Source organism: Epinephelus moara, chromosome 11 (assembly GCF_006386435.1).
Source record: "Epinephelus moara isolate mb chromosome 11, YSFRI_EMoa_1.0, whole genome shotgun sequence".
Lineage (NCBI taxonomy): Eukaryota > Metazoa > Chordata > Actinopteri > Perciformes > Serranidae > Epinephelus > Epinephelus moara.
The window spans coordinates 11,694,931-11,713,256 of record NC_065516.1 but is presented as its reverse complement, the minus strand read 5'-3'; the positions used below and the strand labels follow the sequence as shown (position 1 = coordinate 11,713,256).

Sequence of the window (18,326 nt, the reverse complement as noted above, 5' to 3'; positions counted from 1 at the left end):
TTATCTTTTGAATTTAATATGAATTATGGAACCGTTTTTGTCAACGTTTGTTTCCCCCATTTTGTACAATAAATTATTGTTTAAAGTTTCAACAAGTTTCTTTTGGAGTGCGTGACACATGTGTGTTTTGAAAACGACCGCGGACTGTCACCTGCGCATCAGTACCTTCGGATGCCATGACAGTAATAGCCTAATGATTATAAGAATAATGTCAAAATATCATTTACAGACCGATTTAACAGACCATCACTGCTGCCCGACCCGCAGGTCCATTTGCGGGTCCCGCGGGTTACAGGTCGACCCGCGCATCACTACTCAGCTCAGTCTATAAAGGCTGTCCACACAACAGTAGGCTATAGACATTATATTCTATTCAGGCCGGCAGAACCAGCAGCGCATCGGCTCTACAGTGCCGCGAGAGATCCTGCCAGTAGCATATGCTTGTCTCAAAGATTAAGCCATGCAAGTCTAAGTACACACGGCCAGTACAGTGAAACTGCAAATGGCTCATTAAATCAGTTATGGTTCCTGCTGATTAACCATTTTATTGCAGCACAGTGTCTGCCAGCAACCAGTTACTTGCCGAGGCTTCCTACAACTTGTTTCAACGGTTCCGATTTAATCAGAAGACAAATTAAACAGGATGACTAGCAAATGTGAAAATCAAAAGAAAGCTTAGAATAATGTACTGAAGGAGACTGTTGTGCCATCACTTTTTTTTTGTGGTTTGAGAGCAAAGATCCGGTCGCCGCTGTGCAAAACTCCGCAATACAATTATAGGTCCGAAAAAACCCTGGAGTCCCAAAACGTGCCATTTTCAGCGTGTAGGTTGTTAACTCAGAAGTTGGTAAAATTGTGTCCCGTATAGTGAAGGGGATTTTGAAAATGGTAACATGCAGATAGAGGAAGGGGCCAAAAGCCACATTCTACACAGTCTACATCCAGTGAGTCAGACTAAGCCTTGATTAAAGATTTTTAACTTGCTGGTGAAACTGATGTTTTCTTTAACCCTCTAAACACCAGAGAGGTCCAAGCCAGAGAAATCTGAATCTGAATATTTGACAAGAAATACAAGTTAGAGATGCAATCCTTGGTGCCAATGCCTACAACAGAGCTGCTTATTAAAAACACAGAATTAAAATCTATGACTTTAAAATTTTCTCATAAAACAGGACTTAACACCCTCTTTTTTGTATCTTATTTATTTATATTTTATATTTTATGATGAGTAAATCAGGATATATTCAATTATGATCAATTAATCACAAAATGCTTTGATTTAATTATATATCTAATTTCAATTATGTATGTGAGTATACTTGCAGTTAATGGGCTGAAAACATTACTGATGGGCCGTTAAACTTAATTTAGGGATCTGAGGCACTGGAATCGGGAAATTTAAGGTCCTACCTGTAAACTGCTAACAATAATATTGACAGACTGGTGAGTTTGGGCAGTAAAAAGTGACAGAAATGAAATGAAGAATTGTTTAATTTTACAACAGGATGTTGAAAAGAGTAAACTTTCAAAACAAATAATTTTCAAGTGACATTCCCACACACACACACATAAACACACACACCCTCCCTCTCTCGAATCAATGCAGCACTCTGAGGTGGGAGACGGCTCTGCCCATGTTCGCTGTGGCAGACTGGCATCAGGCCTGTTGCTTAGTAACCAGTTCTGTGGATACTGGCACTGTTGTCCTCTCGCCATAGAAACGGAGGAGGATTCTGAGACCACTATTGTTACTCTGTCGAGTAAGACACACACGCACACTCCCCCACATATCTCTTTCTCTTATTCACACAGACAAACAGAAAGTTGAAGCACACAAAGTTAACGAGCCACACACTGAGTTTTGCTGTTCTGCACACAGAGAAACTTTTTTCGCTCCTGCCACAGTTTATTTTAGCTAAATTGGGCCACAGGGAAACTAACTCCTTTCTTGTGTTTGTGTGTGTGTTTGCATGTGTGTGTTTCCTTTGCACACAGCTCCACAAGCGGATCTACCAGATGCAGGTGACGGTCCCAGCCACAGGCATCAACAGCTTCAACTACTCCTTCTCCTACCTCTGTCTCCCTGACGACAAGAATGTCTGCATCATCGATGACATCATCCGCGCTATGGAGGAGATCCAGTCAGCTCGCACCTCCAACCGCTCCATCCCAAACCTGCGGTACCCAATTACGCAGCTGGCTGATGGACGGCAAGCGTACATTGGCCACCAGCTAGGTGGCGTGCAGGGCTGGGGTCCCAGTGGGGCGGTGCGAGGTCCGGGGACAGGAGCCAGGGGAGAAGGTGTGCGTTCTGCCAGGGCGTTGCAGCTCACCTACTACCTCCAAGCCCGTGGCGGCCTGATGGACCGGGTGGCCAGCCAATGGGAAAAGGCCTTCTGTGCTGAGTTACAGCACTTTGCAGCGTTGCACCCTAAGCTGGGGCTGTACCCCTCTACTTCCTCATCTCTGAGGACAGACTTTCAGTTCTCTTCTGTGCTGGCACGCCGCCCCCTGTTGGCCAGCTTGGGGGCGTGTGGGGTGCTGGCTGTCCTCTGCTGCTCCATGAGGGACTGTGTGAGGTCTAAACCCTGGTTGGGACTGCTGGCTCTGCTGTCAATCACACTGTCAGGCCTCACTGCTGCTGGGATACTCAACCTGACCGGGGCCACCTACAACTCTACGTACCTGGGCATCCCTTTCGTCATGCTTGGTAGGTTTAAAACTAATACTTTTACTGGTAAAATAACAAATAACCAAGATATATTTGACATGTTGAGTCTTCATAATTCTGCACGTCCATGGCTTCATTCTCCATTTGCCTGGAAATAATCTTTCAGTTCAGGACATTTTGGGATGTGCACTTCTCAATTACTTCCCATAGTTGAACGCAGGGAAGTCTTAGCAAAAGACTCAATAAAAAAGCAGTGGATTAAAGCACCAACAAATCAAAGAAAAGTGAAGCTAACACATTGCAGGTGGGAGCCACAGTGAACATTGTCATTGCTTTTATACCTCAGACTGCCGATGTTCACTGTCTGCTTCTTTAGTACCTGTGATGGGTTTTTGCAGATGCCAGCCTCAGGCTGAATGCCATTTCAAAGTAGACACATCATCAAAATGACTGACAAGAGGTGGGGCATGAACTTGATTTGGCACTAACAATACATTTTCTGACTGGTGGCAGAAACTCAATCCAAAGGATCTAAAAAGGTACATTGTTAAGTTACAGTTCTTGATCTGGAGTCTGGAACAAATCCAGAGCTGAAACCAGAGGGATTGGTACTATTTTACATTTACAAATGTTGAGCTCTAACTTGATTACATTTTTTTATTTTATTTTTTTATTTTTAGGGGGTCAGTATACTTTCAAAAAATTGCTTGTTAGATTGTTGAAGATCGCCTAAAATCTCCTCTCCACACACGTCCAATGTGGGATTTGGACTTTTTGTAACTTTCCTGATCAGCCATCAAATAAAGCCACCACATATAGGGACTGGCCATGTGTGCACTTTGCAGGGGTAAGAAAGTAACTGGGACTTGAACTTGGACTTCTCCAACTTTGTATGTTTTCTTGACACAAGTAATGCAGTTACTTCTACTACTTGTTATATGCACAAATAAGTGCAACACCATCAGTGTTTTCAAGGAAATACTGTCATTTCCAAATGTGGTCGTACTGACGACACATCATGTGAACCATTAGCTGTACTTCAATCAATCAATCAATCAATCAATCAATCAATCAATCAATCAATCCATTTTATTTATAAAGCCCAATATCACAAATCACAATTTGCCTCAGAGGGCTTTACAGCATATGACATCCCTCTGTCCTTAGGACCCTCGCAGCGGATAAGGAACCCCCCCCCCCCCAAAAAAAAACAGCGCTATTGCACTTGAGACATATTACAGTATGTGTGGCCAAAGTGGAGATGCAAACATCTGACTTTGTCTCTCCCGATACCAATTCAGATACCTCAATTCAGGGTATTTGATGATACTGTACTATTCCGATACCAGTCTTTTTCTTAAATTTACAATCTGTACACCTCATTCCTCTGTATACCTCATGATACCTGGGTGCCAATTTGATATGTATTGTGATATTTAAGTATCAGGAGTCGATATTACAATTATTTTAATGTTTGTTTGTTTTTTACTTTTTTAATTTCTAGACCATGGGAAAAAGTTGAACCATACACTTCTAAAGACAGTATATCGTTAGATTTCCAAAAAACAATGCAACAATTCAGCAGCATCATATACTGCATAGAAAAGTGGTAAATAAATATACAATTAAAAATGAGTAAAATCTTATTTCATTGTAGAGATTACCGCAGCCCGTTCTTGCCCTGCTCTGAGACAAGAATTAGCTATTGCATCCAGTGGTCCTTTCGCCTCACTCCCTGCCTTCATAGACTACTTTTCCAGGAGGGGAACAGGCTGCAGCTCCGGAGAAGGAGCTTCAGGTGCGACTGTAGCAACTTAAATTCAGGTGCAAACCCAAGTGCCAGAAACTGCAGTTCTTTGAACGGCCACTTGAGGCTGGCTCCAGGAGTGAGTCAGTCCCTACTGACCCTCATGTTAAAATCCCCAACTTTACACCAAAATTAAACATGTTTACAACCTGGTACGAAAAATGGTTTTCCTCTCTGTAGCTAAATTCAACATTCATGACAACTGAACAGGGGTTACATTTTTATATTACTCACCTGGTTGCATTTTATTAAGGCTTAAATTTACACATAATTAAGGATGGACCATTTTGAGTGACAGGCTGTCTACCAATAGTGTCCTTAGCTTCTTAGTCAGATCCACCCCTCGCTCCTCCACAGCACCAGCCTCTTGCCCAAATATGGAACCACTTCTCCAAACCCAAGATAGCCTACAGCTGAAATGCCAAACTCAAGGCTTCAAGAGTCCACAAACCAGTGGGTGATGTCATGGTAGCTATGTCCAAAAAAGTTTACGCTGGCTGAATTCAACTTGCTACAGCCACTTAAAATCTGTGTCCTCAGACCATTTGTCATTTCCTGCTTTCTCACTTCAGCTTTGTTTTTCTTGAAACAGATATGATGTCATGTTACTCACTGATTACCAAAATAAAAGCAGCTACTTCTTTCCACCTCTGCATTTGAATTATATCTATTCAGGCATAAAAAAGTTGATTTAAAAAATCACGATGCTTAAGTAAATCGACATTTTTCTGACCCCTAATGGAGTCATTTTTATTTAGGGCAACATGAGACCAGGGATTGCTTTGGAACTAAAAACAGTTGCCAAGTATGACTCAGTGAATGTAAATTATAGCAGAAACATTTAATTTTATAAAGCAATAAATAAACTGTATTTAATGTGAATCGATCACTTAATAATGTCAGTATAGTAATGCAGACTGTGTCTGACTTTGTTCCAAAGATTAACCATAATTCATAGAAATATTGCAGACTTGACGTGATGATGGTGACCACATCAGAGTGCTTATGACCAAAGTCCTCAAGGGACCAGTATACAAATCTAGAGGGTGGATATGCTGAGTTTATTAGTGTAAGTAAAATACTTTCATGAGACAGTAAGTCTCATACAGACTGCTGCAGTGTTATAAAAGAGCTGAAACACTCAATTCGGTGATGAACTTGAGGTAAATATTATTTTCTACTCACAGTGGTGTGGGAATTAACTTTGTAAGAAAGACAGCAGGTCAACAAACCATCTCTGCTCTTGAAGCCACAGTCATTGTTTCAGCAGTTGCCTCTGCAGTCCCAATTATGCAGCAGCTTGCATGAGGAATAGGGACAATAACATTTGTTTTATTTATTTAATAAGTGGAGTTCATGTTTTAATTAATTTCTTGATGAGTGGTAATATGAAAAAAGGAACAGAAAGCAAATGGTTTTATTTTTAACAAACTAGGAGCAAAATGAAAATGCATGCCATCTGTGTGAAGGCGTTCTTGCAGTTTATCTCCAGTGCTTGCATACTAAATACTGTACATAACCACTATAGCACACATGTATTCTATACCATAATTACTCTGTAATGTGGAGGAGGGAAGGCTGCTGTTAGGCTTAAAATAACTGCAGCAAGAACAGAAGAGACGGGGGAATAGAGACAGTGAAGGGGCTCCATGAAACATCACTCCAAATGGGGGATGAGATAAGGATTCTCTCAGCAGAAAATGAAGTTAAACTGTTGTTAGAAGGAAGGCAGGGAGGATTTTTCAGAATCAAGTAGGCAGACAGAGAAATGTGTGAGGAAGTGTGAGGAAGAAGGATGTCATTACACAGCACAGAAAGCGATAACGGGGAAGAAAGGAAGAGGGAGAAATACAGAAAAATATGGATTAGTGACAATATCTTGCTGGCACAAAATACAAGTGTCAATGGGGGGAAAGCCTGTTCCATTAACCCATTTTGACAGCGAGTGTGTTCGTGTACAAAAGGAGGAAAATTGATGATTTAAAGGTTTGGGAATACAATTTTAATATATCTCAGTCATCTGTGCAGCCATGTACTAACAACACTGACCATTTTCAAAACATTTAAATAGATACAGAACCAAGTTTTTATGGTATTGAACAGCAAAAATGTTTCAAGTACCAAACAAAATGTGTCAAGTACAGAATACCAGCATCAACTCTCTGACCAGATTTGTAATCAAATGAAAAGCCAATTCATCTATCAACAAAAAAATTGGTAACTCTGATAAGCAATTTATCATTTTAGGTCATTATTTATAGAACAATGTGTGTTTGTTGTTTCTCTAGTGTGATTATATGCATTTCTATGTTTCATAATTTTGTGAGTTTATTGTCTTTGGGATTTTTAGCTGTTGTTCAGACAAAACAGGACCTTTAATGACGTCCCCTTGGGCTCTGTGAAATCGTAGCTGGAAATTTTTCTCACTTTAGAGTTTACTACATATGCATTTGAGAAGCTTAGCTTACTTTGCTAAATAGAGAAGCAGGTTTTTTTTTTTTTTTTTCAAAAACACATTATGTTCTTCAGTGTGAGGTTTAGAAAAAACAACCCAATCACGAGAATAAAATGTTTGCATTTTACATTTCTGTAAACCACAGATGTGTTACATTTGTTTAGTTATGTTAAATTTGTATGTTTTGGTTTCTACATACGGTAAGGGTTAGGAAAAGACCATGCTTTGGTTTAATATACCCAGTTTTATTGCTACAAACATGGCTGAATCTGTTCTTAACTGTTGTGAAAAAGACCCTGTTTGGTTACCACAAACATGGCTGGAAATGTGCTGATATGTCGATAAAAAATACTCGGCTTTCTAACAGCAAACATGGCTGGAAATGTGACGTGATGTGATGAGGAACCTAGCTCATATGCATGTCATCCGAACTATATAATTTTAGAACTATTGATATGATACGTATGAAACTTACAAATGTATCTGTGCTTTGCTGGAACATAAAATGACAACATTTTATTCTGGCAACTAAACTGTATAAAAATAAAAAAAAAGTAATGTTTTGATATTGGTTCTGAAACATTTATCACAGGGATACAGATTTGGAAAAAGTACAAACTAGACCTAGCTTGTTGTTTGCATGTCTCATGCATCTTTCCATAACCAAACCAAGTTTTCAGTATCTGCATTCCAATTTTATGGCTCACGGTAATATGAAGGATCTGAAAGGGTTCTGGATAAAGGACACACAATACTCGTATGAGTATTGTATTAGTACCTAAATGTGAGTGTCCATGTGTTTGTCCATGAATGCACATTAGCCTGTCTCAAGCTCTGGTAAATATCAAAATCCTTGGCGAGTGCTGTCCCCAGCTTCTCATTTTGCTCTCATCCTCTCTCTGCAACATTAACCTTCCCACCTCGTCCACTGTCATTCACTGTGTAATTCCCCCTCCGTCAAATACACACACACTCACAGATCAGCAGACTTTCTCAGTTGCACCACCCACGCCTGAAGTGTTGGTACGTTACGCCTCTGCTAAGGTGTTAAGTGTTTCGCCATGGTGAGGTCACGAGAGAGAGAGAGAGAGAGAGAGAGAGAGAGAGAGAGAGAGAGAGAGAGAGAGAGAGAGAGAGAGCGAAGGGGGGGGGGGGGGGCGGGGGGGGGTAACGTGTATCACTGGTGACTCACGGATGCCATAGCAACCACGGTAGGGGAAACCATTAAAAACCATCTGCCGTGCGCATTTTAACATGTATGTGCATGCACATGAGACTGGACACGCACATGATGGTGCATTAAAATCATGATCGCTGCTGTGAATTATTGAATACAGCATCAAAAATGTATTCCTTACATCATATTACTCATGTTTGAAGCTACAAGTCTGTACATGAAGGAGGTTTCCTAATTATATGTTCCATTCTCAAAATATTTTACATTTATTTTAATTATTTATTTTGTGTATCAACTGGTTACAAGTTAAATTCTCATATCCTGCTGCTGCAGTTCAAATTTCTCAACTAGGACTGTTAAAGTCACAAGGAAACCACATTTCCATGGTGTCTTACATCTGTGATTTCACATATTTCTAGTTCAGACAAGATTGAGGTGTGACATTATGCAGTGAGGTCTGTTCAGAAGCAGGCAGACAGAGTTATGACACTTCCTTGTGCAATGTTGTGACTCAAATTGAATAACTTGAAGGGAGAGGTGGAAGCAATCACAGCATGCTAAGGAAAGGAAATAAGTTAGTTTTATGTTTGGTGACTGAGCCAAACATGGAATTTGTGGGCTGTAATATCAAAACAATGTGCTTCAGGGAAGTGCAGACTTAGGTCTGATCACACAGGCGCTCTAGGTGCCTGGCATTTTTCCCAGAGCATTCTGAACTGCTTGAATTGAAAAAACTTCAGTTCAGAGCGTAAAAGTGCCCCACGTCATGTCTTTTTTCGTAATCTTTTTTCCCACTGTCCAATCAGATGATTTGAGAGGCGGACCGTCTGTGGTGGTCACGACAACAAGTTAACAGTTGGTAAACAATGGAGGAGAAAAAGGTGGTAGCAGTTGCTGAATACCCAGAGCTACATGGCCAGACAATAGGTTGCCATACTGCCCCTGAGTCATCCTAAATATGCATGGAAACAGCCATCATGGAGGCGAAGCTCCTGGACCAACCAGTGGTACTCCCCGTGATCCACCCTCTTTTCCAGGGTCTCATGTACCCACACAGATCTCTGTTTCCCTGTGCCTCACAAACTATTTACTGACTGCCTCTCAACCTCAACCAGAGCTAAAGCAAGCACCCTCTGCCTGTCCATTTTAGGAACTAGATATAAAAAAAACGTAGATTGATTACATGGGAAGGTTAGTGTAAAGAGGTGATATGGTGGTTGTAGTGCAGTAACGTTATTTATATTGAGAGATAAAAAAAAGTTATCCTTGAAAGGTATTATAGCATAACCTTAAACCAAACTGGGCTGGGCGATATGGTCAACAATGTTACTACGATGAACATTTCCATAACCATTGATATTGGTAATTATCAGGATAAATGTCAAATTATTATTTGTTTTAAGTTTAAAGGTTGATTTTTACTCCTGAGTGAAACGTGGTTAATTAAACTATTCTATCTAACACAACAGCATTTGCCAAACAGGGAACGTTTCACAAATCTGACGTAGATTCAAACAATTCTAATCAAAATGATGTCAATTAATGGCAGCGTTTTAGATGAAGATGTAAACAACATTAACAGACAATAAAAAAATCTCAACTGTGGTCAGTATTTTTCAGTTTTAAAGACCAGTATGTAATTTCTGCCATTTCTTAATCACAACAAAAGATGGACTTAAATGACATTGTGAAATGGTGTGGGATCATTCTTTGCCGATTAAAGTCTGTCTGATGTGACTCAGGCAGTAAACAAGTTCACAGACCAGTTGATTATTAAAGTTTTAATATTACAATTATTCACGTTTATTCATGTTATGTCATTACATTCTAATGAAACAGCAGCAAGTCATGTTGGCTAACGTAATGTTAGCCTGCTAACTTACCATTAGCATTAGATGAATGGACTACCTACAGCTGCTGTAGCTAACGTGCTGTTATCTGTGGTCAAAACAGTCAGACTTAAAATAAACTCATGAGCCTGTTGAATGTTGTTGTAACATTATGGTGTTAACTTACATACGTTAGCTTGTGGACAGTAAGCCTTGGTGGCTGTTCTTGTCCTCTGTTTAATGGCAAGTGGCAACTAGCACTTAAGGTGCATTTAAGCAACCCCTTTTCCAGTGTTTGCTGGTTGAATTATATCAAACATTTATCAATTTATGATTTATCAGCATTCTAATTAAATAGCTGCAAAAAATGTTGCCTAACATAATGTTAGCATTAGATTAGTCGACTATCCATACAGCTACTGTAGCTAACGATATGTGGCAAATACAGTCGTGAAAATGTCCAGTGCTGTTATCTCTGGTCAAAACAGTCATACCTAAAGTAAACTAATGAGCCTGTTGAATCTTACGTTATAATGTTACTATATACTGTACGTTAGCTTGTGGATGGTCAGCCTTGGTGGCTGTTCTCGTCTTCTTTTTCTGTGTAATGGCGAGTGGTAATTTGAGGTGCATTTAAGCAGCCTCTTTTCCAGTGTGCGCTGGTTGAATTTTATCAAACATTTGTCATATTTCAAAGAATATTGTACTGAGATAATTATGGTTTTATCGCCCAGCACTAAACCAAACTTCATTTCATTCAACTTACATTCCTATTTTTGTTCCCATCAGGTCATGGGCTCTTCGGCTCCTTTGAGATGCTGTCATCATGGAGGCGAACCCGGGAGGACCAGCATGTCAAAGAGCGCGTGGCGAGCGTCTTCGAAGATGTCATGCTGCGTTTCTCCGGCTCCACCATGCTCCACCTTATGACCCTGGGCTTGGCTGCCTCGCCGCTCACCAACATGGAAGCTGTCCGGCTTTTCTGCCGCACTGCCGCCTTGGCTGTCACCATCAGCTATGTTTACACGTTGTCCTTCTACAGTTCCTGTCTGGTGTTCACTGGATACTTAGAGACCGGTTACAGACATGGCTGCTTCTGCCGGCGGGTCCCCAAACCGGACCGGCTCGACTCTAAACCGGCCTGGTACAGGTGTCTCATGTACACTCGCTACCAGGATGAGGCTCAGACAACCAACCCGCCACATGGGGTCGGTCACAGTCACGCTCACACCCCGAACTCTAACCTCACTCACACACATGCTCACCCACACCCACACCCACACCCCACACACACGGTGAACAACCCTGCCGTGCATGGACACAGCCATGTGGCTAACTCCACACACACACATCCACTTCCACACACACATTCCACGGCTAACACAGACCCTCATCCTCAGGACTCGCACCTTTTGCTGGGGTGTGTGAGGCGTTGCTATGGAGACTGGATCACTAACACCTATGTCAAACCCTTTGTGGTCCTGCTGTATCTGGTTTACATCTCCTTTGGACTGATGGGCTTCCTGCAGGTGAGGCAACAACACAACACACGAAAATACAACTGTCACTTTATTACAGTTTTATATTCCAGATAGCAAAACACACCAACACCCTCCAGACAGTGCACAGTTTATCATTATTAATTTATTATCCACATTGGAACTGTGCCATCATATCCTTGACTGGGGTCAGTGCGGGGCAATTTCATCAGAGAGACAGCTGATGTGACCATAACATATGGGGCTGTGTAATTTTAAATAATTGACCACATCATTTACATCATTTTCTGAATGAAATATTCATGAACCAGCATGAATCCTTCAGAACAAAAGCTTCATGTCCACAAACGTAAACTGACTAAAACACTTACATTTGATGCAAAAGCTACAGAAGTCATAGCAAGTTGAAAGATGGATGTATAATTTGTGGAATAACAACTACATTGAATGTTATTTAGATGCTGACTCACTAGTTGACAGATGATTATGTGCAGCTCCTATGGTTAAAATGGGGTTTTGGTACAATAGCATATGCTATAGTAATATCACTATTTTTATGAGATGATTTATTGGTCAGTGTTTCCATTTCACTCAACAACTTTATTTATTTATTTATTTATTTTAAAAAACACCTACTACATCTTGGTGTCATTTAACTCAATTTCTGTCTAGATTTTAGGAGACCACTGATTATCTGGTACATCATACGTGATGGTTTTAAAGATTTTTCTCCAATGGTGTTTAAAATATTTGGTCACTACATGGCAGCTGAGGGGATAGTATCATGAAAAAAGATGTTAGTGCATATTGTCTTTATGTTTTGTCTTTTTTTGTGTGTGTCTTTTTTTTATTCTCTGAAATCAACTCACTCTTTACGCCTCTTTGGGTTTTACAAACAATAAACCATTGAAAAGTACTAAAAAAAATTGTGACAAAATCTCGTAACTCCACTGGATGCTCAAACTGTTGCCAAAACCTTATAGCTCCACCCCACCCGGCTTATTTAATTAAGTGTTGTAATAGAGCATCTTTGGTGCCACACATAGTGGAGCTGAGGGCAAACAGTGACGAGGCGATTTTGTCTGACTTCTAAAAGCTGTTAGAAATACAACAGCCTGCCCATGCGCCTTCCTATAGTGATTTTTGATGATTATGATATGCAAAACAACTGCTCAATTTGTTCAGTTACCTTTCGAATGAAACCATGCATGTACATGTACTAAACAAGATCAGCCTTCAGTTTACTTTGGGTATGCTGTAGATTTGTTTTATGTGAATGAGAAATGGTTAGGGGTGGGGAAAAAATATCTATACAGCATAGTATCACGATATTTTGCATGCCGATATTGTATCGATACATGGAAGCCAAGTAGGTATTGATCTTTTATCATATACAGCATTCATTTTTGCAAATTTACATTTTAATACAACTTTTGGTACTTGAATAATGAAATTAATTGCTTTTTTGGTCCACTAAATGTTGCTAAAGGTTTTTTTATGGTGAGGTCAGCAGAGGTCTCAGTCAGCAGCATGTGGCAGAAGTTCATTAAAATACAAATGGAGGCACCAGAGGAACACATCAGAAATGCAGTGGCGGATTATTTGAGATAGAGAGAAGGAAAGGGGCACTTGGATATGATACATGTGATTTGCAAGCAGTGTCATATGAGAATGAAATACAAAGGCAATACTACTAACTTGAGGGCTCACCTCACTCCACCATCCAAAGATAGCGCTAGCCGCTACCGGCAAAGCTAACGCTAAACCCGCTCAACCAACACTGGACACACTTAGCTTGACAAAACTACCGTCCAACTCTGAGAGAGCGAAACAGTCCATTACCTACTTCATGTGCAAAGATCGTTGCTGAGAATGAAGGCTTTTGTTGTATGCTAAAAACACTGAAACCCAGGTATGTGACTCCATCTCCATGTTTTTTCACCACGTTCAACTGGTGTGACGCCCTGTGGCAGATCCAGAACATGCTAGAGGGATTATATAGCTCACCTGGCCTGGGAACACCTTGGGATCCCCCAGGAGGAGCTGGAAAGCGTTGCTGGGGACAGGGAACTCTAGAATACTTTGCTCAGCCTGCTGCCCCCGCGCCCTATTTGAATAAGCGGTTGAAAATAGATGGATTGTGTAGTGTTATTTTAAAAACTTTTTTGTTTTCCTTTAGTAAAAACTAGGGTTGGGAACGATTAACCGATACGCTTCCTTTAGTAAAAACTAGGGTTGGGAACGATTAACCGATACGCCCGGATATCCGGTTTGACAAGCAAGAGATACGGCTGCGTCGGTAGCAGCCTCCTCAATCAATACGAATCAGCCAAGAATCCTTAGATGAATCGATTGTAGAGTCATGGATTCGGGTATCGTGAGACTAGCAATCGGTTGACTGACTTTAACAGTTTGCATCTCTAAAACAATGTGAGAGCCGGCGGCATGCTCCGGACTGTAGCAGGCATTACTGTCAACAATAATGGATGTAAACATCAGCGCCAGCTTGACCGGTGGAGATGAGGAACAGAAGCTAATGCTGGTTGGATAAACCAGGGAGCAGCCAAGCCGCAGCAGAAACTAAAGGCGAATCCTGTTGGTTGTGGGTTGAACGGGGGGTCACAGACACAGACAGAAATACGTATTCCTGTCAAATACGGCGGCCATAGTGCTCCGCCGTGCAAGATAATGGCTTATCGGCGACCGAGAAGCCCGGTCCAAGAAGTCTTCGTCGGTGTCATGACTGCCCAGAAATACCTGAACAGCCGAGCCGTAGCAGCACACAGGTATGTGGCGTGTCAGAGGAGAAACGAGCCGTTCACATTTCCACAAACCTCAGCGCACTTTAGGGACTGTTCTTTACTTGTCAGAGGAGGAGGGTGGCTGGTTGATTTTGATTTTATTTATTTATTTTATTTTGATCCCCCCTATGTTAATCACTTATTGATGCTGTTTTTGAAGTATGAATAAGTCAATAAGTAATTTATTCCATTGAAATATCATTGATGTATTATAGAAAAGTGATTTATCTTTTTATAAATGACAGAGTGTAGCAAACACAGAGAAATAGTCTGACATGCTGTCAGTGATAAGCTGCTAGTCATCACAGTCCATGATATCAACTAATAACAGGAGATGTCAGATTCTGTCCCTACATTGCATGTTATTATTTTATTCTGCTTTATGTTTATATTGTACAGCGTTATGAAAAACTTTATTCCAGACTCAAGTCCATATAAGATACATATAAAAACAGACAATACAATAAAAACAACACAACAAGTAGGTTTAAAACACTTAAATTTTACTTCACTTCACTTAAAGTTTAAAACTTCTTCTCATTTTTATATTGATCCCATCCAACAAAATGATGTTCATTCAGCAAGTCTTTTTTTGGTCCATGTCTAAAAATAAATACATTTGACATGGGATTTTGTTGTTGTTTGTCTTTTTATTTTATTTTTGCCAGTGCCATACAGCAACAATGCTTGGGGATGTGGTCTTTTACAAATTTGAAAATACTGTAAGAATGTCACTTTTATAGAATTGGCTTCTTTATTTTATAAGGTATGATTAATGTCTACATCAACAAATGTTAACCATAGAATCGTATCGAATCATATCGTATCGTATCTGTATTAAAAATATATCGTTTTTGAATCGTATCATAACCCCTGTATCTAGATACGTATCGAATCGTCTATCACAGAGAGATTCCCAACCCTAGTAAAAACAGCAGTTTTGGACAAACAAGGGTCCTCCTGACAGCTACATTATACAGTATTATTCTGTTTTTACCCAGACTGCAGACATACTCACATACATGTTATTAATGCACTGTTTAACCTGTAATGATTGTTTCTGTTTCTATTTCTGTCGTCGACAGGTGACCCAAGGTTCAGACCCCAGTGCACTGGTTGCCATGGACACAGCGACAGTATTGTATACCCGTGCCCAGCAGCGTTACTTCAGCTCATATTCCCCTGTCATTGGATTTTACATCTATGAAAGCGCCCCCTACTGGAACGCCTCAGTGCAGCGGGACCTGCTGGAATATGCCAAAGGCTTCCAGCGAATCAGCTGGCTGGAAGCTTACCTGAACTACCTGTCAGATCGCAACCAGTCCACCAGCCAGCCACGGGAAAACTTCACCCACACACTCCGCCACTCCTTCCTCCGCGAGCCACAGTTTGCCCACTTCACTGATGACATCATATTTGCAGAGCGCGGTCAGGGCGAGGAGCCAGACGTGGCGGCTTCCCGAATCTTCTTGGTGGCCAAGACGACGGAGAACAAGCGGGAGGAGATGTCAGTGCTGCTTGACACCCTGCGACGGCTGTCACTGACCTCACGTGTCCGCTTTCTAATCTTTAACCCTTCCTTCGTCTACCTGGACCGCTATGCTGCAGCGGTCAGCTCCCCCCTCAGACACTCACTGCTGGCGGTGCTTTTCCTGTTGGGTCTGTCCTCGCTGGCTGTCGTGGAGCCGCTGGTCTCTGTGTGGCTGGGCCTCACCCTGCTCTCCGTCCAGTTCGGGGTGCTGGGCTTCATGACCTTGTGGGGCGTGGAGCTGGACTGCATGTCTGTGTTGTGTCTGATCTCAGCTTTGGGGCACTCAGCGGACTGCAGCGGTCCCCTCCTCTGCGGTTTCGCCTCGGGTCGGGGTGACAGCAGGACTCGCTGGGTGAGGGTGGCGCTGGAGAGACACGGGGTGCCCTCTCTACAGACGCTCATCTGCTACAGCGCCGCCTTGGTGCCTGTTGGCTCTGTACGCTCCAACCTCACACGCACACTGTTCCGCTGCCTCACCCTCACAGCCGGATGCTCGGCCCTGCACACGCTTGCGTTCCTGCCCACCCTCCTCACCTTCCTGCCTCCCTCCAAGAGCCGGGGACACCGGCCTGACGGAGAGGGGCAGAGGCAAGAGGTGGAGTGTGTTGAAATGAATGACAGCACTCGAGTGGTTGACCAGATCACCACCGTGTGAGCATGGGATGATGCTGGTTGCCGTAGTGACTGCCGTCTGGGAATTGGTTTGTTGTAGTCTGAGCAGCATCTCTGCAGCTGCAGACAAGATGCTGATCCTTGTGAAGAGGGGAAGAAAAGGCAAGTGTCACTGAGAGATAGATAAGAGGAAAAATAAAGGTAGAGGGTCAACAGGAAACAGTTAAGGAGAGTAGGAGGCAAATGAAGACAAGAAGAGAGACAGGTCTCCAGTTCAGTGTATCCATGGTTACCTGCTTGTTGCTAAAGCTGTGGGGCATGTGAATGAGCTTTTATTTTGCAGAAATTGAGGATCAGCCGAGGTCAGGCCTGGCTGTGACGTTATCACAGAGGAAGCGCACATTTTTCACGTCTCCAAAATTTGCTTTAGATCTGATCACACTGTTTGGCTACTGCTATCTGTCCGCCATATCAAGTTGCACAAATACAGCTACAATTACATGAGGCAATCATCTGTATGACTTGAGTATTTCTACTTTAATGCTGGACAAATAAAGTCAAATCAAGAAAACATGCTTGTAAGTGGTTTTGGCTTCAGTGCAGGTTATAATATTTTTAGTGTAGTAATGCAGGCATTTTTAGATGGAACACTTTACACCAACATTTGCCTTGAGTTTGTAACATAAATATCATGAGTCATAATTGCATTTTAACCACTGAAGCACTCACAGCACATAGAAGTTTTAAATGGATTTTTAATGTTATTTGAAACATTTGAAAAAAAGACAGGGTTAGAAAATTCATAATGACTTTAACCTTTTGCAGAATGCTCTGTCTTTGAGGAAATGCCAGACACTAACATTAAGGGTGCAATCACTTTGATACATACCATGACACTTGGGCTATGGATCATTATGTTTTACTTGCAACAGGCAAACAAAACAGTGCATTTCTCCTCGTGAATTTTGAAATTGTGTAACGGTTACTGCAATTCTTGCTGTAAAAATTAAAGGGTCAAAATGGGATTTTGTTTGTGGTGCTCACAACATGGCCTCCCTGAAATATTGTCTCAATTCAGGCTTGGAAATGCTTTCTGCATTTGTGTACAGCTGTGGAATTGTATTGGTGGTGCACACTGATCCAGTTTCATCCACACTACAGTTGAGTGTTCTCATCAGTCTGGAGTTCAGTGTGCATTTCCCTATCCACACTCCGTTCAACATGTCCTCATACCATGGTTTGTATGATATCCTACACATTAGCACCCCACGAATGATGTTACATCGTGAATGTGAAGTTACGTAATTGAATTGTTACGAAGGTTAGGTTTAGGAAACATGGTGACGACATACCTTAAAATGGCTCAGAGATCACTCAGTGTCTCCTGAGGGAAAGTCCTGTGTTTTGTGACCCATCCACTGCTCCAAATTGCCTCTTAACTGGACTGCTCCCATAGATTTAAAAAAATAACTAGATACCGCAAGTCAGGATGGCGTCTCTTCATTCTAAAACAGTTGCTTGCCTGGCACATACACCAGGTTTACTTATATGTTAAACGGCTCACTGAATATGTACAGTAGTGTTTCACCTGCTGGCCCCGCTCACGAGTTCCTGCATGGTTAATAAGGCCTGTTTCCACCGCAGGAACTCCGGGGTAATTTTACAGGGACGGAGCCGTTGGTGCGTGTCTCCACCGCAGGAACCACCCCCGAAGGACAGAGTTCCGGAACTTTTATAGGGGCTAAACAAGTCCCTGCCTCGGAGTAGGTACTCAGAATGGCCCCGAAAAACTCCTGGGTGGGGCTTAGGGTTTACTTGGTGCTGATTGGATATACTCAAGGCGGGATGTGACGTCAACAGAAAGCAACAAAATAGCCGGCATTTTTAAAAGGAGTCGCAAACGAAGAGACACGCCACAAACCCAGCAACCACCTCAGCTCCTTC

The 18,326-nt window shown here is 41.8% G+C and overlaps 1 protein-coding gene across 2 annotated transcripts in view; it reads left to right on the top strand.

The window, feature by feature from the left end:
• The window catches only part of ptchd1 (patched domain containing 1), a 24,194-nt gene extending 6,795 nt beyond the window's left edge, over positions 1-17,399 (top strand). For both annotated transcript variants that reach the window (XM_050057282.1, XM_050057283.1), the window contains exons 3-5: positions 1,996-2,710; positions 10,729-11,468; positions 15,325-17,399. In XM_050057282.1, coding sequence (XP_049913239.1) covers positions 1,996-2,710; positions 10,729-11,468; positions 15,325-16,425 — 2,556 coding nt within the window. In that variant the 3' untranslated portion in view covers positions 16,426-17,399. The remainder of the gene's footprint in view (positions 1-1,995; positions 2,711-10,728; positions 11,469-15,324) is intronic.
• The last annotated feature ends 927 nt before the right edge of the window (positions 17,400-18,326 follow it).